The sequence below is a fragment of the Hypomesus transpacificus genome, chromosome 14 (assembly GCF_021917145.1).
Source record: "Hypomesus transpacificus isolate Combined female chromosome 14, fHypTra1, whole genome shotgun sequence".
Classification (NCBI taxonomy): domain Eukaryota; kingdom Metazoa; phylum Chordata; class Actinopteri; order Osmeriformes; family Osmeridae; genus Hypomesus; species Hypomesus transpacificus.
The window spans coordinates 9569629-9594210 of NC_061073.1; the positions used below are offsets into that span (position 1 = coordinate 9569629).

The following is a 24582-nucleotide window of genomic DNA, read 5'->3' on the forward strand; positions in this document are numbered from 1 at the left end:
TGTACTGACCTTCCGAGCAGTGAATGGGACTGCGCCCGACTACATCAAGTCTCTCCTGCAGCCTTACACCCCCACCCGCCACCTACGGTCTTCTTCAGACAACCGCCTGGTGGTCCCACCTCTCAAGACCGCCCGGTCCCAGCACAAGCTCTTCTCCTGCCTGGCACCCCAGTGGTGGAATCAACTCCCCACCTCCATCAGAGACACGGACTGTCTCTCCACCTTCAAGAGAAGGCTCAAGACGCACTTGTTCCGGGAGTACAATGGTACTTAGGAATGGTTTGCTGAACCCAACGCTAGTTTCCTCAAGGTTCACAATGACTCTTGCTTAGACTGTTGCTCTTGTTGGTTAGTGGTAGCTGATTTAAACTGTTGTATTCTTGTGTATTTTTTTTGGTTAATCCTATTTTTATTGCTTTCCTACAGGTACACCTGCACTTAGAGATTAATGTTGTGTAATTTTAACTTGTTTAACTACATGCTCTTATGGTTTCTTCCCTTTAGCACTATTTTTTTTGGTTGTTCACAATATGTACTTTTTGTTTTTGACTACCCGCAATGCTGTGGGGCTATCTTGTTGTTATTATCAGTGACCTATGCACTTTGTGAAGCTCTCTCTTGGAAGTCGCTTTGGATAAAAGCGTCTGCTAAATGAATAAATGTAAATGTAAATATCTGGGATCATGTCATCACTGTGGATCACAAGAGGTCCCAGAATATATCCTGTAGATGCTTTCCAGAGCAAAGTGGATCCAAACTTAATTTTGATCATACAATATTTAATTTGTTAGAGATTTAGCATGGATAAAATAAACATGAATTCTGCAACAGTTTCATCATAGAAGATGTTCCATGAACGGTACTTCTTTTAAATTACTCAAAAAATAAATCCAGAGGTGCAATTGTATTCAGCTCCCAAGTCTGTCATTGAGATAACTGCTCGTTTTTGAATCCTGGAGTAACATGTTGGCCACATCAAAGAACTTGTGTTCGTAGGCCAGTTTATAGTATGTGTACACATCATCACAGTGCTGCAGCAGTCTCTTCATGTTCTGCCCCGCACTGCTGGGCGGTTTGTTGTGGATCATTCTGAAAGAAGCATCAGAACTCATGTCACTCTCGTTACTAAGAAACAGGACTAACAGACCGAACACGTTAAGCTCTGTGACCCTCTGGCCGGTTGGACACTCACTTCTTAGAGATGTCCTCAAACAGGCTGGGGGGCAGGGGGCGGAGCCTGCTGAACTCTTCTAGGTAAGAGAAGTCTCCGCTGACGACCACCTTCTGGTACAGCAGCTCAGCCATGTCTGGGCTGTAGTCGTAAGCCTCGGCCACCACGAAGCCCTGGAGACGGGGACGGGAACACCAGAGAGGGAAGCATGGTGGAGGGGAGGAGAGCCAGTTACAATGACAGTGAGTGGATGGTTCACTGTTTTTCGCAGATTTTCACTGTTGGATGGGGAAGGGGAATAACTTGCCATCACTGTTACATGTTGGATTGGACTAGCTAGATAACACTGAAGTGCTGAGGTAGAGCATAATGACTGCAGATCAAGACATCACAGGTTAAAATCCACAGGTTAGAATTAAATGTTGTTATTACTGAAGTTTGCCTCCTGCTCCATACCTGGTAGCAGCGCGGCAGGGCGATGATGGTCTTGAGGAGGTCTGAGGGACGCAGGTTGATGACTCGCTGCTCCTGCCCCTGGTTCAGGAAGTGGAGCTGCAGCGTCACCAGCTTGGCCATCCTCACACAGCGGGCCGCCTGGCGCACACACGAGTCCTGAGACACAACACAGGTCACAGCTCAGCCAGGAGGACAGGGTCAGGGGACAGGTCAGCCAGGAGGACAGGGGACAGGTCACAGCTCAGCCAGGAGGACAGGGTCAGGGGACTGGTCAGCTAGGAGGACAGGGGACAGGTCAGCTGGGAGGACAGGGTCAGGGGACAGGTCAGCTAGGAGGACAGGGTCAGGGGTCAGGGGACAGGTCAGCTAGGAGGACAGGGTCAGGAGACAGGTCAGCCAGGAGGACAGGGTCAGGGGACAGGGGACAGCTCAGCTAGGACGACAGGGTCAGGGGACAGGGGACAGCTCATTCAGGAGGACAGGACGTTCAGCTGAGCATCAGTGATGCGCTGAGCATCAGTGATGCGCTGCGCTGGCTGGTACCTTTGAGTAGCTCTCCGCTGCGTCCTTCAGCAGGGTCAGAACCTTCAGCAGGCTGCTCTTCAGTTCTGGGGTCACCGCTGTGTGGGGGAGACAGGAGCTGAATACCAACTCTGGCCGCATGAAGGCAGATGGAAACAAGCAGCACTCCTAAAACCCCTGGAGCTTCCAGTATTTCCTGACTCATACAGGAGTCACCTTCAGCTGGTGAAGTCTATTTTATGCAGTTAACATTAAAAACAACAGGAGGTCTACTGAAATATTGATGAACCCTGCCACCTGTTCATAAAGCCCTGCTGTATTCCACCCTTTCATCTCCCCCGCCCCTCCCCCCAGGGCTGGGCCCTCTCCCCCCAGCTCCTCATCCCAGGGCTGGGCCCCTCCCCCCAGCTCCTCCCCCCAGGGCTGGGCCCCTCCCCCCAGGGCTGGGCCCCTCCCCCCAGGGCTGGCCCCCCTCCCCCCAGCTCCTCCCCCCAGCTCCTCCCCCCAGGGCTGGCCCCCCTCCCCCCAGCTCCTCACCCCAGGGCTGGGCCCCTCTCCCCCCAGCTCCTCACCCCAGGGCTGGGCCCCCCTCCCCCCAGCTCCTCCCCCCAGGGCTGGGCCCTTCCCCCCAGCTCCTCCCCCCAGGGCTGGGCCCCTCCCCCCAGGGCTGGGCCCCTCCCCCCAGCACCTCACCCCAGGGCTAGGCCTTCTCCCCCCAGCTCCTCACCTCAGAGCTGGGCCCTCTCCCCCCAGCTCCTCCCCCCAGCTCCTCCCCCCAGGGCTGGCCCCCCTCCCCCCCAGCTCCTCCCCTCAGGGCTGGGCCCACTCCCCCCAGCTCCTCCCCCCAGGGCTGGGCCCCTCCCCCCAGCTCCTCACCCCAGGGCTGGGCCCTCCCCCCAGCTCCTCACCCCAGGGCTAGGCCCTCTCCCCCCAGCTCCTCACCCCAGGGCTGGGCCCCTCCCCCCAGCACCTCATCCCAGGGCTGGGCCCCCCTCCCCCCAGCTCCTCCCCCCAGGGCTGGGCCCTTCCCCCCAGCTCCTCCCCCCAGGGCTGGGCCCCTCCCCCCAGGGTTGGGCCCCTCCCCCCAGCACCTCACCCCAGGGCTAGGCCTTCTCCCCCAGGGCTGGCCCCTCTCCCCCCAGCTCCTCCCCCCAGGGCTGGGCCCCTCCCCCCAGCACCTCACCCCAGGGCTGGGCCCCCTCCCCCAGGGCTGGGCCCCTCCCCCCAGCTCCTCACCCCAGGGCTGGCCCCTCTCCCCCCAGCACCTCACCCCAGGGCTGGGCCCCTTCCTGGGACTGGATGAGTTTGAGCTGCGTGTGAGCGGCTCCCTCGTGGTTTTCCCCGATCTCCCTCCTCATGCTGAAGCACAGGGCCACCATGTTGTGCTTCTCACTGTCTCCTGGAAGGCAGCGCCTCAGGTAGTCCAGCAGGGCAGTCTTCAGACCCGCATTCTGCTACACACAGGACCCCCCAGAGGCATAACAACATCATCATCATCATCCTCTAGAGATGGGAAGTAACAAAGTACAAATACTTCATTACTGTAAGTAGATTTTTCTGGTATCAGTACTTTACTTCACAATTTATTTTCACAAATATTTATACTTTCTACTTCTTACATTTTCAAACCAGGCTCAATACTTTAGTTTGAATCTGTATTTGGTGGCATGGTCAATATTTTTTGTCATTGTGCGCCTCATTTCATTTCCTGGCAATCACGCACAACAAACATCCGCTAGTTTTTGAAACCTTAGAGAATAGAGACATTTCTGATCATAGTGTCTTTTTGTATTAATGTATTAATATGATGTAAGGTCCAACAGGTAGTAGTAGTGGCTACTTTTTACTTAAATATATGTCACAGCCCAAACTTCTTTACTTTAACTTGAGTGAAAATGTGTAGCCAGTATTACAGAGTCTTTTTAAACAAGAGTGTCTGTACTTCTACTTGGGTGAAGTATGTGTGTACTTTTGCCATCTCTGCATCTAGTAGACACTTTTATCCAAAGTGAAGTAATGGGTGTATATGAGCCAGCAACCTCTTGATGTATAGTAATGCTCTACCTCTGTTACACTTGTCATGGTGTGTGTGTGTGTATCGCTGTGTGTGTGTGAGACAGAGAGGGCCAGGGTCTGGTGGGGTCTGGGTGGGGTCTGGTGGGGTCTGATGGGGTCTGGTGGGGTCTGGTAGGGTCTGGTGGGGTCTGGTGGGGTCTGGTGGGGTCTGGGAGGGTCTGGGGGGGTCTGGTGGGGTCTGGTGGGGTCTGGGAGGGTCTGGGAGGATCTGGGAGGGTCTGGTGGGGTCTGGTGGGGTCTGGTGGGGTCTGGTGGGGTCTGGGAGGGTCTGATGGGGTCTGGGAGGGTCTGGTAGGGTCTGGTGGGGTCTGGTGGGGTCTGGTGGGGTCTGGTGGGGTCTGGTGGGGTCTGGTGGGGGTCTGGGTGGGGTCTGGGCTGTCTTACAGACTCCACGTTCTTCCTGAGCAGCATCTCAAAGCGGTGGTTTTGGTTGAGCAGGTCGAAGATGTAGGTCATGTCGTTGTACCTGCCGATACCTGTTAGGAGACGCACCTGCAGGGACACACGGACAAGTAAGAACACCACACACACACACACACACCCAGGTGACCCATACTCACCAGTAGGCTGTAACTGTCACTGTGTGCCAGGTGTGTGTGGCTCAGGTGGCGCGCGGCCTGCAGCACCCTGACGATGCCCTCCATGTTGCACGTCAGGCTGAAGCAGTCGTGGCTCAGAATCAACAACTCCACCACTGTACACACACACACACACACACACACACACATACACACACAGTTACTACACACACATAGTGACTGCACACACTGATCATTATTATTGCACTGTGCCTGGTAAAACACACAGTTCCACTGACATTCTGTTAAAGCTATACAATTCTGATCCTTGATCTTCTGCTGTACTATCTTGCTTCTGCCAAATGACTCAAATGTAAATGTACTACAGCTACCGTACTAATCATAATAACAGAACTTTAAATAACTGCAAGTGTGGATCTGGGGGAATAAACCCTTGCTAACAGATGGAATAATGTGTCCTGGGTCTGAGGGTGGGCAGGGGTCCTGGATCTGAGGGTGGGCAGGGGTCCTGGGTGTGAGGGAGGGCAGGGGTCCTGGGTGTGAGGGGGGGCAGGGGTCCTGGGTCTGAGGGTGGGCAGGGGTCCTGGGTGTGAGGGGGGGCAGGGGTCCTGGGTGTGAGGGGGGGCAGGGGTCCTGGGTCTGAGGGTGGGCAGGGGTCCTGGGTGTGAGGGGGGGCAGGGGTCCTGGGTCTGAGGGTGGGCAGGGGTCCTGGGTCTGAGGGTGGGGAGGGGGAGGGAGACTCACTGCAGGCCAGCTCTCTCAGGGGCACAGAGGGGATGAGCTCCAGTAGGCGGAGCCCCAGCAGGCTTGCGTCTCCACACAGCTTGGCCAGCTGCAGGAAGGCCTCCCTGCCTTCCGCTGGCCTGAACATCTGCTTCTCCGCTGTGGACCAACATCACAGCACGGTTCACAAGGTTCTGTCACACAAGGACTTTCACAGGTCCACCTCATAAGAGAGTGGACCTACACTCATATTAACACTTTACAAGTCAAATGAACTCTCTTGGTGTCAAAGGAACACTTTGAAATGTGCAGTGACTACGTAAAACAAAGACTGTTTGTTTGTGACATAATTCAAACTAACGCATCCTTTCTATGTACTTACTGACTAGGCGTACAGAAAAACAGTCCTACTGAAGCTTTAATGAATAGGAACGCCCTACTGAAGCTTTAATGAATAGGAACGCCCTACTGAAGCTTTAATGAATAGGAACGCCCTACCGAAGCTTTAATGGTTCTGACAACCCTCTCGATGACCCAGTGGATCAGTGAAGGAGAGTCTGGTCTCACCTGCGTCTCCGTCCTGCATGGAGGCCAGCAGGCCCTGCAGCACGGCGGAGGCCAGCATGGCGGCCAGGGTGTCTGGCTGCAGGCCCTGCACGCTGATGAAGGCCTGGGCCTTCTGGTAGCGGTCAGGCTGCCGGGACAGCAGCACCTTCTGCAGCACGGCCAGGGGCTCCTCGCTCGAGATCTCACTGTACAAACACCGAAGCTCCTGGATAACAGGGACACACAGAACCATGCAGAACTACACTGCTGCACTTCTGCAGAGGTTTGCAGAAATGTCTACAGAGTAAAGCCTCTACAAACTGTTTTTCTGAAAGCTTTGGGACCTGACCTTGGAGAGCTCGTACAGGCTGAGGACCTGCTTGCAGTAGCTCTTGCCGTGATGACACTGGTCCACCAGCCTCTGCAGCTGACTCAGCACCTGGTCCTCTGGGGAGGGAACCATCACGAAGGAGGACAGACTGGAGAAGCTGGAGACTGCAGGGCAGAGACAGACATCACATGAGATCACAGGAGATCACAGACATCACAGGAGATCACAGACATCACATGAGATCACAGACATCACATGAGATCACATGAGATCACAGACATCACATGAGATCACATGAGATCACATGAGATCACAGACATCACATGAGATCACAGACATCACAGGAGATCACATGAGATCACAGACATCACATGAGATCACATGAGATCACATGAGATCACAGACATCACATGAGATCACAGACATCACAGGAGATCACAGACATCACAGGAGATCACAGACATCACATGAGATCACAGACATCACATGAGATCACATGAGATCACAGACATCAGTTGTAAATAAGATGTTGTCACACGATGACACAACACTAAACCACTACAGATTTCTAACATCCTTGTGTCCTCACCGCTGGGCAGCCTGTCGGTAGGCGAGCCCTCCTGGGGGAGCATGCCCGTCAGGCCGGCCTGCAGCTCTCCAGACGCCAGGCCGCGGCAGCGCAGCACCAGCCACATGTCCCGGGGGCAGAAGGAGAAGTAGCGACACACACGTCCCGCCTCGTGGACGCAGCCCTCATCCAGCAGCTGCCCCACCAGCCAGGAGAGGGCGCTCTGCTCCTGCTCACTCCCCAGCTGCCCTGAAGCCTCCCCGCCGCCAGCCGGCCCCTCCAGACCCTCCAGACCCAGGTACTGGGGCTGGTTCAGCACCGCCATCTTGGAGAAGGAGAACTCCTTCACCAAGGCCTCGTAGGAGTTCTCCTCTGGGGGAACGGCAGGAGCAGGAAAGGAGAACATACTCTCTGTCTCCATGGCAGTCTGCAGAACCTGCTGCCGGACGCGGCTGATCCAGAGCTGCTTCTCCAGGTCCTCCAGGCGTTCCAGGGGAGCCGGGCTGAGCAGGGACAGCCAGTGGCCAGCCAGGCCCAGGAGGAGGCACCTCTCCTGGACACAGACCAGCTCCACGTCCTCCACAGAGCCATGCCGGGCCTCTGGGCCTCCAGCCTGGGACAGGAAGAACTCCGAGGCAGCCTCGGGACTAGTGCGGTTAGTCCTGAACTGATTGTGGCATTTCCTCCAGAAGACCACTCGTGTTTCCCTCCTCTCCCACTGGCGCTTGGCCTTCTGGGAGATGAGGTCGTGGACTAACTGTGTTTGAGGTGACAGAAAGGTAAGTACAATTAGATTTTTTTTGTGTGTGCAATTTTTATGACAAAGTCATAAAGTTTAAGTGAAGTGTGAAAGGAAAGGAAGGGACAGAGAGAGAGATAACGACATACAGGAAAGGGCCTTGGCAGGATTTGAACCCAGCTGTGGTGAGACCAGCCTACATAGTACCCACACCTGTCCTCTGAGCAGCCAGGTAGGTCTGGTTAGAACGGACGCACGAGTCTGTGTGGCTCCTCGTTAGCTCACCTCATTAATGACCAGGCTGTCGATGGGCAGGCCAGCCAGCTGTGCTACCTGACGCGCCTGGCTGAACAGAGCACTGGCCTGCAGCTGCTCCAGCAGGCCCTGGCTCGCCCCCTGCAGGGCGGGGGTGGAGTAGCTGTCCAGCAGGGCGGGGGGAAGACACACACACGTGTCCTTCAGGACCTGAGACAGCAGACTGAGCTTCTTGAAGTCTGGACCTGCACACACACACCACTATCTTAAGCCCACATAAACACATGATAGTTAACTAGCTACTAACTTTAACGGCAGGGTTTCATTTATGTGTTAAGTAGTAGTGTATGCTAGGTCATTTATGTGTTAAGTAGTAGTGTTTGCTAGGTCATTTATGTGTTAAGTAGTAGTGTTTGCTAGGTCATTTATGTGTTAAATAGTAGTGTTTGCTAGGTCATTTATGTGTTAAATAGTAGTGTTTGCTAGGTCATTTATGTGTTAAGTAGTAGTGTATGCTAGGTCATTTATGTGTTAAGTAGTAATGTATGCTAGGTCAGTAGTAGTGTAAGCTAGCTTGTGTATTCTAGGTCATAGTAGTAGTAGTTGTGTAAACTAGGTCAGTAGTAGTGTATGCTAGCTCGTGTATGCTAGGTCGTAGTAGTAGTAGTGTATGCCAGATCGTGTATGCTAGGTCATATTAGTAGTAGTAGTGTATGCTAGTAGTAGCGTATGCTAGGTCACCCAGTGTTTGCTCGCAACAGTAGCAAAACTGGCTGAATGGCTTTGTTCGACAGAGATGCTATTTTGTTGTCTATGTCATGCTCCTGTTGTCTATGTCACGCTCCTGTTGTCTATGTCATGCTTCTGTTGTCTTTGTCATGCTCTGTTGTCTATGTCATGCTCCTGTTTTTGTCTATGTCATGCTCCTGTTGTTGTCTATGTCATGCTCCTGATGTCTATGTCATGCTACTGCTGTCTATGTCATGCTACTGATTTCTATGTCATGCTCCTGATGTCTATGTCATGCTCCTGTTGTTGTCTATGTCATGCTCCTGTTGTTGTCTATGTTCCCATTACACCCTGTGTTCCCGTTACACCACGTGTTACCGTTAGACTTGAGCAGCCGGTCCATGTCCGCCAGCAGCCGCAGCAGTCTGCGCAGCTCGTACTGCGTGGAGCACTGCTGCATGAGGATGAGCAGGAGGGCCGAGGCCTGGCTCTCCTCCCAGGGCAGAGGCAGCCCTGCCGCCCTGCCGCCCACCGCCCCACCACCCCGCCGCTGGGAACCGCCCGGAGAGGGACGCACAAGGACAAACACAATGGACAGAAATTCAATTATTAATGATGATTACACAAGGGAAGCAAACCCATACAGCAACTACATGGACTCACCATCTCTTCCATGGAGCAAGAGCACATCAATAATATACACTAGAGACTGTTAGAGAGGCTCTGAAAATCTCTTGAATTAATTTACACATAATGAGATCATCCTTTTTAAACAAGACAGTGTACAATTTCTGGGCAAATTGTGAGGCGTGCTTGCGGAGTGCCAGAAGAACAGGAGACTGGACATATTGATGTTCCGTGGCTGAAAGGGAGCTTTGCTCTCTGGGAACAAGGCCTGTGAAGGTCAAACTGTTCAGATGAGAAAGAGGAGTGTGTTCCCTGTATGTGAAGCCAACCAGAGGACTTCCACACACCACAAGGCACCACAGGCCCATTCTAACAAAGGATGAGTGATGGGCTCCACACAACAACACACTCCACACTGTCCTTGCCTGTGTGTGTGTGTGTGTGTGTTCATGACAACTCTCATCAGGAGCAGCAAGGTCACACTCACACCACCATAACTTCTCTCCCTCAGACAGCGTTGAGGCATTTGTTTTCTTCCGGGTAACAAACCTGTCAGATGTTGATGCTTTGACACGCCCTACATCTTTAATGGGAGACAGTCGTACAAAGACAGACTACAACAGAGCACAGTCCATCCCACTACCTTCTTCACAGAAGTCAGACCCCAGGATGATTAATTTCTCCTAGCTTTGAATTTGACTTTCCATTTTTATATTTACAGTTATTTTTTGTATGTTTCTGGTTTCTTAGGACAGTTGGAGGTAAATAGGAAATGTCTGGGGGAGAGAGAAAGGAAGACAGGAACGGACGGGGGCTACTGTGATAGGAAGTACTGAGGGCAGGGTCAGGAGGTACAGAGGGCAGGGTGTACTGAGGGCAGGATCAGAAGGTACTGAGGGCAGGAGGTACTGAGGGCAGGAGGTACTGAGGGCAGGATCAGGGGGTACTGAGGGCAGGAGGTACTGAAGGCAGGAGGTACTGAGGACAGGAGGTACTGAGGGTAGGGTCAGGAGGTACTGAGGGCAGGAGGTACTGAGGGTAGGAGGAACTGAGGGCAGGATCAGGAGGTACTAAGGGCAAGAGGTACTGAGGGCAGGAGGTACTGAAGGCAGGAGGTACTGAGGACAGGAGGTACTGAGGGCAGGGTCAGGAGGTACTGAGGACAGGAGGTACTGAGGGCAGGATCAGGAGGTACTGAGGGCAGGGTCAGGAGGTACTGAGGGCAGGAGGTACTGAGGTCAGGATCAGGAGGTACTGAGGGCAGGATCAGGAGGTACTGAGGGCAGGAGGTACTGAGGGCAGGAGGTACTGAGGACAGGATCAGGAGGTACTGAGGGCAGGATCAGGAGGTACTGAGGGCAGGAGGTACTGAGGGCAGGATGTACTGAGGGCAGGATGTACTGAGGGCAGGATCAGGAGGTACTGAGGGCAGGATCAGGAGGTACTGAGGGCAGGAGGTACTGAGGGCAGGTTCAGGGGTCTACTTACATTGATCAAACACTTCTGGAACTCCAGGAGCTTCTTCTGGGCTTCTGGGTAGTTTTTGTAGTCGCAGCACAGCTCATACATCAGCAGCACGTGGATCAGGGGGGAGTCCTGGAGGGGTTTGAGGGAAGGGTGGGGAGAGGGGGAAGGGAGGAGGCAGGGAGTAGATCACACAGACTCAGTACAGAGCAGGGCATGTCAATCATAATACATGAAGCGGTCTCTCAGACAGCTGTGAAGTTAAATTGTTGATCTTGTGAAGATTATTCACGGCACCTGCTGTTCTACCAGCCTGCCTCCTAACACACCTGCTGTTCTACCAGCCTGTCTCCTCCTAACACACCTGCTGTTCTACCAGCCTGTCTCCTAACACACCTGCTGTTCTACCAGCCTGTCTCCTAACACACCTGCTGTTCTACCAGCCTGTCTCCTCCTAACACACTTGCTGTTCTACCAGCCTGCCTCCTAACACACCTGCTGTTCTACCAGCCTGTCTCCTCCTAACACACCTGCTGTTCTACCAGCCTGCCTCCTAACACACCTGCTGTTCTACCAGCCTGTCTCCTAACACACCTGCTGTTCTACCAGCCTGTCTCCTAACACACCTGCTGTTCTACCAGCCTGCCTCCTAACACACCTGCTGTTCTACCAGCCTGTCTCCTCCTAACACACCTGCTGTTCTACCAGCCTGTCTCCTAACACACCTGCTGTTCTACCAGCCTGCCTCCTAACACACCTGCTGTTCTACCAGCCTGTCTCCTCCTAACACACCTGCTGTTCTACCAGCCTGCCTCCTAACACACCTGCTGTTCTACCAGCCTGCCTCCTAACACACCTGCTGTTCTACCAGCCTGTCTCCTCCTAACACACCTGCTGTTCTATCAGCCTGTCTCCTAACACACCTGCTGTTCTACCAGCCTGTCTCCTAACACACCTGCTGTTCTACCAGCCTGTCTCCTAACACACCTGCTGTTCTACCAGCCTCTCCTAACACACCTGCTGTTCTACCAGCCTGTCTCCTCCTAACACACCTGCTGTTCTACCAGCCTGCCTCCTAACACACCTGCTGTTCTACCAGCCTGTCTCCTAACACACCTGCTGTTCTACCAGCCTCTCGTAACACACCTGCTGTTCTACCAGCCTGTCTCCTCCTAACACACCTGGGGGAGACGAGGATGAAAAGAGATAATGAGAGAGAGAGGGGAAGGGCTGAAATAACGACCATAGGCTCACAGCAACGATGTTTCAGACTAAGGCCGAATCCCAATACTCCCCCTTACCCTTACCCTTAATTTACCCCTTCCCCTTACCCCTTCCCCTTAACTTACCACTAGCCCTTGGCCCTTGAAAGTAAGGGGTAAGGGCTACATAGCCCTAGGAAATGGGACGCCACTTGGTTACAGGTACGTCATCTAGCACGTATTGATATCTCCAAAGCAAGTAGCGCTATGCACTGATATTAAATGAAATTCGCTCCGAATGGAGTTTACTTAGAACTGTAGACATGCTAGTCAAAGAAATGCGGGACTGTTGTGCAATTCAGAACTGTAACATTAGCGTACCAAACTAGCGATTTTTAGAAACGTTTCAATTAGGAAAATGGTTGCAAATATATATGTTCATGACTGTATATAACACAAAACAAGACTGTGATAATGTTTTTATCAATGAATTAAGCCGAAAATATTACATTTATCGGACTCTCTGGATGATTTGGTCGCCATTGTTGCCGGTCGCGCAGTTTTCACATAGCCCTAGGTTTCAAGTAAGCTCCCGATCTTACTTGGTTTTAAGGGGTGTATACCCCTTAGTCTTAGCCCTTCCCCTAGCTCCAAGAGTATTGGGACACCACTAGCTCTCACGGGAACGCGCAAAACTAAGGGGAAGGGGGAAGGGGTAAGGGGGAGTACGGGGATTCGTCCTAATTTTGTCCGTTTAGCCGAGTGACTTACAGCAGACAGAGTACACCACCACCCCACTAGGTGGCAGTATTCCCACAGGCCAGCAGCGGTCTTCACAGCACACATGGACACATGCAGTCTAAAAAGACATGAGTATGAGGGGGCTTACCCGCTGGAAGAGCTGGAAGCCTCGTATCAGAGGTGTGACCAGGCGCTTCCTGAGCAGGGCCCTCCAGATGATGGACAGGTCGTGGAGGTTCCACTCGTGGTGTCGGGGGCTCTCATGCAGCTGGGCGGTGGCCTCCGCGGAGACGACCTCATCCACAGAGGTCAGGACCCACACACACAGGCACTGGAGGAGGTCCGCATCCTGTCAGTCCAGACACACACACACACACACACACAGAAACACACACACACACACACACACACACACAGAAACAGAGCTTGTCAAGAACAACATCTAAATAATCAGTGTGACTCACAGTGTGTGGCTACAAACTGACTCATACTGTGACATTCATACCGAGTCACAGAAGCAGAACACACCAATCATGTAGTAAGCAACAAACTAACTATTCTTACTGTATCCTAGCATTACATTTGACTTCTGTAAAAAGCCGTCACTTATTTGATTTACTGACAGTGCCTAAGTGGTCAGAGTGCAGCGTGGACCTGACCTCAGTGGTCAGAGTGCAGCATGGACCTGACCTCAGTGGTCAGAGTGCAGCGTGGACCTGACCTCAGTGGTCAGAGTGCAGCATGGACCTAACCTCAGTGGTCAGAGTGCAGCGTGGACCTGACCTCAGAGGTCAGAGTGCAGCGTGGACCTGACCTCAGTGGTCAGAGTGCAGCGTGGACCTGACCTCAGTGGTCAGAGTGCAGCGTGGCCCTGACCTCAGTGGTCAGAGTGCAGCGTGGACCTGACCTCAGAGGTCAGAGAGCAGCGTGGCCCTGACCTCAGTGGTCAGAGTGCAGCGTGGCCCTGACCTCAGAGGTCAGAGTGCAGCGTGGCCCTGACCTCAGTGGTCAGAGTGCAGCGTGGCCCTGACCTCAGTGGTCAGAGTGCAGCATGGACCTAACCTCAGTGGTCAGAGAGCAGCGTGGCCCTGACCTCAGTGGTCAGAGTGCAGCGTGGCCCTGACCTCAGTGGTCAGAGAGCAGCGTGGCCCTGACCTCAGAGGTCAGAGTGCAGCGTGGCCCTGACCTCAGAGGTCAGAGTGCAGCGTGGCCCTGACCTCAGTGGTCAGAGTGCAGCGTGGCCCTGACCTCAGAGGTCAGAGAGCAGCATGGACCTGACCTCAGTGGTCAGAGTGCAGCGTGGCCCTGACCTCAGAGGTCAGAGTGCAGCGTGGCCCTGACCTCAGTGGTCAGAGTGCAGCGTGGCCCTGACCTCAGTGGTCAGAGTGCAGCGTGGACCTGACCTCAGAGGTCAGAGAGCAGCGTGGACCTGACCTCAGAGGTCAGAGAGCAGCGTGGCCCTGACCTCTGAGGTCAGAGAGCAGCGTGGACCTGACAGTGCCTCGTGTGTGTTCCCCAGACACAGCAGCTCTCCTCACCTGGTGGCAAGCAGCCAGCACGCCCAGCGTGGGGCAGCGCAGCCCCACAGCCTCCCCCAGCAGGTGCCTCCAAGGGCAGGGCTCCTCCTGGCTCCGCAGCAGCACCAGGAGCAGGTCCCTGGGGGCCTCCGGTGCCTCGTGGCTGGGCAGGCTCTCCCCACCGCCCAGGCCCCCGGCCAGGGCCTGGTCTGCCCTCCACTGCAGGTCCTGGAGGGAGAGGGTCAGGTGGGCCTGCAGGGCGGGGCCAAACTGGCCAGCGAGTGACCTCACCTGTCAATAACAAAGCAAGAACCAATCAAAGACAGGAACCAACCACAGACTTGAATCAATCAACTGCGGATGTTGATGTCTGCCCCCCTGAGGGTTATGACATTAGCACAGTACCTGTTGAGGTGGGTATCTGTGTAGCTGGACAAAGAGCAGGAAATGAAGCCAGTGTCCGCTGGCAGCACAGTCCAGAGGGTAGACGGAGCTGAGAGGGAGGGCGTGCAGCTGGCAGAACTGCACTGGCAGAGCCCACTCCTGCCCCGCCTCGTACGTCCACCTAGGACCACAACCACACAGTGAACCTGCTGGCACGCACCAGGAATCACACACGCTGTCAGCTCCCAGTACCCCACTTATGTGGTACTGTTCACCTGTTACTGTTCTGTATAATCTCCCACTGTATAATTGGATTTAAGAAAAAAGTACAGTTTGCTGGCCGTTTGAAAGCAAAGGCAGTCAAACGGCCAGTACCTGGATAAGAGCGTCTGCTAAATGACTACATGTACCTGGTACTGAAAGAGATGTCAATGCATTTTCAGACCATGTTGTGTGTTTCTGGTTGGGTATTGTGTGAATCTAACCTGTTCATTCCCTTCCTTTCAATTCTGTCCTTCACAGCAGCCTCCAACAGAGCCAGCAGCTGCTCTGCCGTCGCCCTCTCAGCCTCCACAAGCCTGCTGCCTTTGACAGCTGAAAGTAGCACCCACACCGTCACACCATGAACACGGCATTCATGGAGAATAAAAGTATGTGTGTGTCTGTTTAACAGTTCAAGGAGCAGTACGTGTTTCTGGCTAACAGTAGCAGGGTTAGGGTTAGCATGAGGGTGTGTATCCTGTACTAAGGGTTAGCGTTAGCATGAGGGTGTATATCCTGTACTAAGGGTTAGCGTTAGCATGAGGGTGTATATCCTGTACTAAGGGTTAGCGTTAGCATGAGGGTGTATATCCTGTACTAAGGGTTAGCGTTAGCATGAGGGTGTATATCCTGTACTAGAGAGTCTGTAGCTGTACCCAGAGAGTCTCTGTGAGAAGCTGTGGTTGTCTCGTCGCTGTTCTGGCTCCAGTGAGCGAGGACCAGACTGAGGGCCTTCCTGTCCACCCTGGTCCTGAGGCTGCACGCCCCCAGGAGCTCACAGAAACAAACACACGCCGCCACCACGGGCGCACTGCTGAACAGCTGCATGGCCAAGCAGTAGGCCTGCTGAGCTGCACACTGTAGGCTGGGAGAACAGGAGGAACTCAGTTCAACGGGACATTTCTATATCTGAAAAAAATTAAATAGCTTTTGCCTTCTTTCCTTCCATTTTTCTTTTGTCCAAGAACAAATGGAAAATGTCACAGACATAATCTTTGAAGAAGTTTCTTCTGAGAGCAAAGACCTGAGTTCAGAACTCACTGTGACTTCACGTCGGTGAAGGCGGTTAAATTCTGGACAAGAAACGTTCCGTAGGCGGACGAAGGGCGTCCATGACGGAGGTAATACAGGAAGTCCAGCTTCTCAATCAGGGCAAACTGGCTGACAAGGTGGGGGCTGGAGAAATGTGGCAACTCAGACGAAGTTTCTCCTAAGCACAAAAGCATCACACAATGCATCACATAACAAGCAGGGCTGTTTCTTTCAGCATGTTGCCCCATTCATGTCCTCTGGCTTGGTTGGCAGTGCAACATGTCAAAGGTCAGTTCTGGTGAACAAACATTGTACCTTGGGAAAATCAGTTGTCGGTTTCTTTCGAGCGAAACTCAATGTTCTGTTTGTGACCTTGGTGTGTTCTCTTGTGAGTACGTACCAGTAGAACTGAGGGTGTTGGCAGACTGCCAGGAGAACAATCTGGAAGGATCCAAAGGATGCAGCGACTGAAACAGAATAAAAAAGAAAACTAATCAGCAGAAGTATTGAGACGAGAAAAATACAGAATTGATATTCCATTGTAGCCCCGACGCACATTCCAGAACAAGTGGTCTTCACAATATTGAGGCAAACAACATTTCCATTAAAAGGTGTCTAGCTCAGCACATTTGGCAGTTTGGGCTCATTACTGTACTGCAACCGGGGGAGGGAGCCAAAACCAGTACCAGACTCCCAATTAGCAAAGTATTTGGGAGTCTGTTAATTTGACTAACTTTTCGTGATGCAAATTCCAAGAAAAGTAGGATTCTCTCTCTCTCTGTCTCTGTCTCTGTCTCTGTCTCTCTCTCTCTCTCTCTCTCTCTCTCTCTCTCAGACGTGCATACAGCCACACAGGTCCATTTCTCATTAGAGAGATTGCTCCCTGCTACCAGTAGCCTGGGGGCAACTGTCTAAGTACTCGCTGTTTAGCCTCTAAGCGCCAGATGGCTAGCACTTTTCTATTAATGCTAACAACCTGCTCAGGCTTTAGCATGCAGCTAGGGTCTGTAGATGCTTCTGTGGACCATCTGCAAAGTTCTAACAAATAGTTCAAGCTAATCACCCAAACCATGTGGGCTCTTCCAGGGGCTGTGCTGTGCATGCTAAGGGTCCAGTACACACAGCTATGTGCTGTGAATGCTAATCTACAGTATAACAGCTGTGTAATCTGCGTAACCTGTAACCTGAGCGATGCATCGTTCATGCTAATGCTAACCTACAGTATAATCAGCTGTGTATACTAATGCTAACCTACAGTATACTGAGCGATGTATCGTGAATGCTAATGCTAACCTACAGTATACTGTACTGTGTCAGTGCATGGCTACAGTTGGGGTGTAGGAGGCTAAACAATAATTATTTATGAATAACACTTAACAAAAAATACACTGGTGGTCACAGACAAACTTATGGTGTCTGTGAAACCATGCACATCTGATCCTTGATTATGCTTTGGAACGCTTTGGAATACAAATCTAAAAGAAAAAAGAAAAATGCAAAAGTCTGTATTTTTGAGTACCTGCATGAGGTGGTAGATGGAGGTGTCGGAGGAGAGGGTGGAGGGGCCACTGGGGGGGAAGAGAGCAGCTCTGAGTTTGGGGTAGAGGCTCAAGGCCATCTTCAGCAGCTGGGGGTCCACCCTCCACGAGGAGCCCCCTGATCCCAGACTCACCACCTGGAACACACTGCAGGCTTTAGCACAACACACCTGGAACACACCAAAGGTTTTAGCACGCACACAACACACCTGGAACACCGCAGGTTTGAGCACGCACACAACACACCTGGAACACACCAAAGGTTTTAGCACGCACAACACAGGGCCAGCAGGGCAAGCTAGCAAGTTCAAGTCTTTTATTTGTCAGGTACACAGAACAACACAAGGTCAGACTGGTTACTGAAGGCAAGGGCCAAGAAGATTATCCGTTGATGTGCCCACCAGTCTGTTCTAGGGAATACATTTCTTTATTTACATCCGGAAGATCAGGAGATACCTGTCTGAGCACTCCACCCAGCTGCTTGTCCAAGCACTTGTCCTCTCCAAGTTGGACTACTGCAACTCGCTGCTCGCCGGTCTCCCAGCATGCGCAACCCGCCCTCTTCAGAGGATTCAGAACGCAGCGGCCCGTCTGGTCTACAATCTACCCAGACGCTCCCACGTTACCCCGCTCCTCATCTCCCTCCACTGGCTACCAATAACGGCCCGCATCAGATTCAAGACCCTGGTACTGACCTTCCGAGCAGTGAACGGGACTGCACCCGACTACATCAAGTCTTTCCTGCAGCCCTACACCCCCACCCGCCACCTACGGTCTTCTTCAGACAACCTTCTGGTGGTCCCACCGCTCAAGACTGCCCGGTCCCGACACAAGCTCTTCTCCTGTCTGGCCCCCCAGTGGTGGAAATAACTCCCCACCTCCATCAGAGACACAGACTGTCTCTCCACCTTCAAGAGAAGGCTCAAGACGCACTTGTTCAGGGAGTACAACGGTACTTAGGAATGGTTTGCTGAACCCAATGCTAGTTTACTCAAGGATCACAATGACTCTTGCTTAGAGACTTGTTGCTCTTGTTGGTTAGTGGTAGCTGATTTAAACTGTTGTATTCTATTTTAGTTAATCTTATATTTTTATTTTATTTTACTGTTGCTTGTTTTTCTATAGGTACACTTGCACTTACAAATTCATGTTGTTTAAATTGTAACTTGCTTAGCTACATGCTCTTATGGTTTTTCCCTTTGGCACTTATTTTTTGGTTGTTCACAATGTGTGCTTGTTTTGGCTACCCGCAATGCTTTGGGGCTATCTTGTTGTTATTATCAGTGACCTATGCACTTTGTAAAGCTCTTTCTTGGAAGTCGCTTTGGATAAAAGCGTCTGCTAAATGAATAAATGTAAATGTTAATGTATTTGCCATTTGCTTATTGCTATTTACTAGGGATGCACGATATATCGACGGCCATATCGGTATGGGCCATATGGGCAATATTTTGAGTGTTATTGTTATCGGTCGATAAAAATATTTGGTCGATAAATTAAAGCCGATATATCATGGATAATTTTTTCCCGTTGAACCACTTATTTTTGGGTAATATTTAAGAAATCTGATCATTTTGGTAAAAGAAAGATCTAAAGGTTTTATCCAGTTAAGGTTTTAATAAAAGCAGTTGTCCACTGTATTTGTTTGCCTTTTGATTTTGTAACAAGCCTCAGGCTTTGTATTTATCGGCCTCCAAATATAAAGAGTTATCAGTTATCTGTATCCCTACTATTCACCATGAACAAATGGTAGTATGTTAAACAGGAGCATGGACGATAGGTGTCTCTAACTAGAAATATAAGCAAAAAACCTTTTGCTGTCTGTTCTTGCCAACCAACCAACATACAGAAACATCATGCATCCATCCAGGTTTAGTAAAGACAGAACCAGCCCAACAGGAGTGAGAAAATACCTGGTCTATGCCCCCAGGGGCGAACATGATGGTGGCCAGGGCCAGCAGGCTGTGTCCCTCCAGGAGCATGCTGCTGATGGAGGCCTGGCTACCTGGGAGCAGCACCTGGGCGCTGGTCAGGCTGGCATGGAACACACGGCCCGGCTCTGGAGGAACCAGAGAACCATGTGGTTAATATGTATTTAGAAGATGCTTTGGTCCTAAAAGGATGTGCGGGTGTGAAATGTGCTATACCACTGAGCTATAACAGCTTTAATGACTGTGTCGTCATTTTTGATGTTTTATCTAATTTGATCCACGAAGCATCTAAACATTTATTACTCTTTTTTTCTATGTTTTATATTCTGCATGCTTCTTTGCCTTCATGTAATTAGATGAATCGAAGCAAACTTCATTCCAAAAGCCCAGAGGAGCTGATTTAGATATTTATTGACAGTTTCATGGATCTGACAACTTACCCAAGAGGTCTCTTGTAATCTCCTGAATTTTCACCAACATTTCAAACCACGGGTGGCTTTCGTATAAACTCTTATCCGCCAGCGCGGGGCAATTCCTCGGGGTTAGCCTGATAAGGGCAGAGAGATGTGGTTGGAATATGATTACAACAGTAATTGTAATTTTGTAGATATATTTACTGAAGCATTTGACATGTTTTGACCACTTAAACATACAGCCACGACAACGTGACCTAAAAGTGAGTTGTGAAGCTGAATGGTCATCAATTCACAAACCCATCAACCATCAAACCCTCTTTTGTTATAACAGTTGTGAAATATTTGTTTGCAAATCCCCCTTTTGATTCTGTGTGTCCCTCTTCCCAACCTGTAGTGGTCCAGGTAAGTGTAGAGCAGGCAGTGCAGGCAGCTGTCGAGGCAGAGGTGGATGAAGCGCGTGTGGAAGTCCAAGCCCAGCGCTGAGCGGTAGTGGGGGAGGGGGTGGGCGGCCTGCATCACGCCCCCGGCCTGGCCCAGCCTCCACAGCAGCTGCTCAAAGTCAGCCATCTCAGCCTGGACAAACAGCCCCTTCCTGGGGAGGGGCCGTGGAGAGATGGTTGAGAGGTTTAACAGCCACCTACAGCACCTAGCTAGCTAGCTAGCTTGCCCATTATTGATGACAACATTAGTTATTTTAACTGTTAATAATTCATCCCAGAAATGAAAGATCCAGAGCAGCAGATCCTAGAATAGCAGATCCTAGAGCAGCAGATCCTAGAATAGCAGATCCTAGAACAGCAGATCCTAGAGCAGCAGATCCTAGAACAGCAGATCCTCAAACAGCAGATCCTAGAGCAGCAGATCCTAGAGCAGCAGATCCTAGAACAGCAGATCCTAAAACAGCAGATCCTAGAACAGCAGATCCTAGAACAGCAGATCCTAGAACAGCAGATCCTAGAACAGCAGATGAGGTGTGCCCAGGGTGTGCCCCTGAGCCGCCTCACCTGGCCAGCATGTGGAGGATGTGGTCCCTCATGTGGGCGCTGCACAGGGTGTGGTCGTTGACAACGTCTGGGGGTAGCGCCGGCCACTGGGGGGCGCTGGCGGGGTCCCCGTTCTGGGAGCCCAGGTTCTGGATCCAACAGGTCACCCTGGCCTGGTCCTGATGGGATGTCAGGTACCGCCAAAGCACCACCGAGTCACAGGCACTCACTGCTGTTGACAAACACAGCACCACGAGTCACAATTTAACATCCTTTTGAGAAACAAACAAGGGTGTTTTGCCCTGAGGTAGTTATACATACAAATATTTATGTGATTTCTAAACAAAACGTATGGGGGGGGGGCAAAGTCTCTCTAATGCCCCCTACAGACAAACACAACACAGTTTTGTGACGGCCTCCTCAGCCGTTAAGTGGCTACACCTGGGCCCGGTGGTTTGTTCTCCTTTGAAAGGACGTCCAGAGAGAGAGAAGATCCTTCCGTTTGTCTGCAGAACGTTTTTGTTTCGAGTTGTGGCAACCTTTTGACTTTTGTTTTTACACCCTTCAACACCGCTCACTATCAGGAGACATGCACACACATGTACACCCCTGATTTACTGAATTACATACCTCACTTTTGTTATGATAGATTAATATTCTTTAATAAATGACCACTATTAGTCCTCACGCATGTGTTCCCCTTTGTTTGTCTCAACCCCCGAGCTGGGTTTGTGACAGTTGTATGTGTGGCATGTGACAGCAAGCCGTACCTGAGTCCTGTAAGTGAGACAGAGAGATGGTCCTCTGAGTGTCTGGATCCCAGTGTGTCACCCAGTCCAGGCGGAGGGACGTAAACAGCCTGGCCTCCGACTGGGCGCTGGCCTCTAGCACTCGCTGCTCTAGCAGCCTCTTAGAGGCCGGGTCTGTCTGGGCCATCTGGAGAACCCTGGGACAATATGGGTGGTGTGATAAACACTACAAAAGCAACATTTTCTTTGTATGAGAAATAGATGATATAAGGAGAGGATTGCTCATCTAAATTCTTTACTGAAAACAGAGGTGGAATTCCAGAACATTAGTGTAGTCACACTGTGTCTCAGTTCCTGATTAGACCTCCGTTAGCTTTCCATGACTCCTAACACCAAGAAAACTTTGCTGTGTGTGAAAAAAGAACTGAGAGAGGACATCGTGTCCTTCAAGAGAAATGAGGAAAAGACAGCCTGTGGGAGTCTTCTGTATCTGCAATCTATTACCTTTGTCTGTCCACAGGCTGGGAAGCTCGAGTAACAGGCACGCAACCCAAATTCTCAATCTGTTTGATGAACGCAACTCTTTGAACCTCTTCCTCTGTTAAGTACTTCTGCTTCGACAGCTCATCCACCTGGGCAAATGAGAAGTCCAAATCGTAATTAGATTTTGTAATTCCAAAGTGAACGCTGCAAGAATTTTCTAAAAGTAATACAATCAGAAAAGACAAAGAAATGAAGTGAAAATGAGAGGTTTCTCATCACCAGACCCAGGTAGACTCAGTGACCGGTGGTACCTGGAACAGGGCAAACTCCCTCGCAGAGAGCCAGTGTTAGTCTTACCACAAAGTCTCTCAGCTCCTGGTCGTCAGTGTAGAGACAGATGCTGTGGAGTTTATTCTTCACGTTGAAACCCTGAAACCAACCCAGAAAACCTGCGTCAGTGCTGCACCACAGAGAGGATCTTAATCACCAGCCCCTTCACACAGCCAAACACAACCAACAAGGGAACTTGTGTCGGTTCAGGGGTAAATAAAGAGAGCCTGTTAAATCTGGAGCAAACGGCAGCATTCCTCTTTAGTCATGGCGAGAGATACCAACATCCTCACTCTCTCCCTTTAAATTAGTTTGAAGATTTGAGTTCCTCCTTTTGAGTTTTAAGTTTAGCAGCTGTATTTTCTCATCACGGTATTTAACTGTTAGTTTACTTATATAGGTTACCCACTTCAGGATGAAAGGGGGGGGGGGTATTTCACTGGAAACCAACAGCAATATCACAAATGGGAAAATATAATAAGCTATATCTTTAGATGTTGAACAATGTACATAGTGTCTAATGGTTTCCAGACAGCATGTCTTGTCTACAAATAAATCGAAGTATGTTTATGTTCTTCTTCCATCCTAGTTAACAAAATACTTCTCATCTGATACTGCTCACGTAACCATTCTTTCTCGGTGACTATCTGACCAGATGAGCACGCTGGCTAGCTGGCTAGCTGCTGGTCTCACCATGTTCCTGAGCACGGGGCTGGCTAGCTGGCTAGCTGCTGGTCTCACCATGTTCCTGAGCAGGGTGCTGGCTAGCTGCTGGTCTCACCATGTTCCTGAGCACTGGGCTGGCTACCTGCTGGTCTCACCATGTTCCTGAGCAGGGTGTAGGCTAGCTGCTGGTCTCACCATGTCCCTGAGCAGGGTGCTGGCTAGCTGCTGGTCTCACCATGTTCCTGAGCGGGGTGCTGGATAGCTGGCTAGCTGCTGGTCTCACCATGTTCCTGAGCAGGGTGCTGGCTAGCTGCTGATCTCACCATGTTCCTGAGCAGGGTGCTGGCTAGCTGGCTAGCTGCTGGTCTCACCATGTTCCTGAGCACGGGCTGGCTAGCTGCCGGTCTCACCATGTTCCTGAGCAGGGTGCTGGCTAGCTGCAGGTCTCACCATGTTCCTGAGCAGGGTGCTGGCTAGCTGCTGATCTCACCATCTTCCTGAGCAGGGTGCTGGCTAGCTGGCTAGCTGCTGGTCTCACCATGTTCCTGAGCACGGGCTGGCTAGCTGCCGGTCTCACCATGTTCCTGAGCAGGGTGCTGGCTAGCTGCTGGTCTCACCATGTTCCTGAGCAGGGTGCTGGCTAGCTGGCTAGCTGCTGATCTCACCATGTTCCTGAGCAGGGTGCTGGCTAGCTGCTGGTCTCACCATGTTCCTGAGCAGGATGCTGGCTAACTGGCTAGCTGCTGGTCTCACCATGTTCCTGAGCAGGGTGCTGGCTAGCTGGCTAGCTGGCTAGCTGCTGGTCTCACCATGTTCCTGAGCAGGGTGCTGGCTAGCTGCAGGTCTCACCATGTCCCTGAGCAGGGTGCTGGCTAGCTGCTGGTCTCACCATGTTGCTGAGCAGGGTGCTGGCTAGCTGCTGATCTCACCATGTTCCTGAGCAGGGTGCTAGCTAGCTGCTGGTCTCACCATGTTCCTGAGCACGGGCTGGCTAGCTGCCGGTCTCACCATGTTCCTGAGCAGGGTGCTGGCTAGCTGCTGGTCTCACCATGTTCCTGAGCAGGGTGCTGGCTAGCTGGCTAGCTGCTGATCTTACCATGTTCCTGAGCAGGGTGCTGGCTAGCTGCTGGTCTCACCATGTTCCTGAGCAGGATGCTGGCTAACTGACTAGCTGCTGGTCTCACCATGTTCCTGAGCAGGGTGCTGGCTAGCTGGCCAGCTGCTGGTCTCACCATGTTCCTGAGCAGGGTGCTGGCTAGCTGCTGGTCTCACCATGTTGCTGAGCAGGGTGCTAGCTAGCTGCTGGTCTCACCATGTTCCTGAGCAGGGTGCTGGCTAGCTGGCTAGCTGATGGTCTCACCATGTTCCTGAGCAGGGTGCTGGCTAGCTGCAGGTCTCCCCATGTCCCTGAGCAGGGTGCTGGCTAGCTGCTGGTCTCACCATGTTGCTGAGCAGGGTGCTGTCTAGCTGGCTAGCTGCTGATCTCACCATGTTCCTGAGCAGGGTGCTGGCTAGCTGCTGGTCTCACCATGTTCCTGAGCACGGGCTAGCTAGCTGCCGGTCTCACCATGTTCCTGAGCAGGGTGCTGGCTAGCTGCTGGTC

At 51.8% G+C, this 24582-nt stretch overlaps 1 protein-coding gene across 5 annotated transcripts in view; it reads right to left on the reverse strand.

Moving 5' to 3' along the window:
- Positions 1-614: 614 nt before the first annotated feature.
- The window catches only part of spg11 (SPG11 vesicle trafficking associated, spatacsin), a 32339-nt gene continuing 8371 nt past the window's right edge, over positions 615-24582 (reverse strand). For 2 of the 5 annotated variants that reach the window (XM_047033277.1, XM_047033274.1), the window contains exons 12-40: positions 22341-22412; positions 22005-22132; positions 21522-21697; positions 20773-20983; positions 20157-20360; positions 19793-19899; positions 19335-19480; positions 17403-17558; positions 16284-16350; positions 15893-16061; positions 15508-15716; positions 15076-15184; positions 14612-14771; positions 14228-14497; positions 12838-13038; positions 10771-10878; positions 9034-9205; positions 7957-8171; positions 6954-7689; positions 6383-6528; positions 6055-6259; positions 5509-5646; positions 4786-4919; positions 4610-4717; positions 3420-3603; positions 2171-2247; positions 1628-1783; positions 1193-1344; positions 616-1089 (exon numbers count right to left, since the gene is read on the reverse strand). In XM_047033277.1, coding sequence (XP_046889233.1) covers positions 909-1089; positions 1193-1344; positions 1628-1783; positions 2171-2247; positions 3420-3603; positions 4610-4717; positions 4786-4919; positions 5509-5646; positions 6055-6259; positions 6383-6528; positions 6954-7689; positions 7957-8171; positions 9034-9205; positions 10771-10878; positions 12838-13038; positions 14228-14497; positions 14612-14771; positions 15076-15184; positions 15508-15716; positions 15893-16061; positions 16284-16350; positions 17403-17558; positions 19335-19480; positions 19793-19899; positions 20157-20360; positions 20773-20983; positions 21522-21697; positions 22005-22132; positions 22341-22412 — 5097 coding nt within the window. In that variant the 3' untranslated portion in view covers positions 616-908. Of the gene's footprint in view, positions 1090-1192; positions 1345-1627; positions 1784-2170; positions 2248-3419; positions 3604-4609; positions 4718-4785; positions 4920-5508; positions 5647-6054; positions 6260-6382; positions 6529-6953; positions 7690-7956; positions 8172-9033; positions 9206-10770; positions 10879-12837; positions 13039-14227; positions 14498-14611; positions 14772-15075; positions 15185-15507; positions 15717-15892; positions 16062-16283; positions 16351-17402; positions 17559-19334; positions 19481-19792; positions 19900-20156; positions 20361-20772; positions 20984-21521; positions 21698-22004; positions 22133-22340; positions 22413-24582 lie in introns of all 5 variants that reach the window. The other 3 variants (XM_047033276.1, XM_047033275.1, XM_047033279.1) reach the window with 3 other exon arrangements.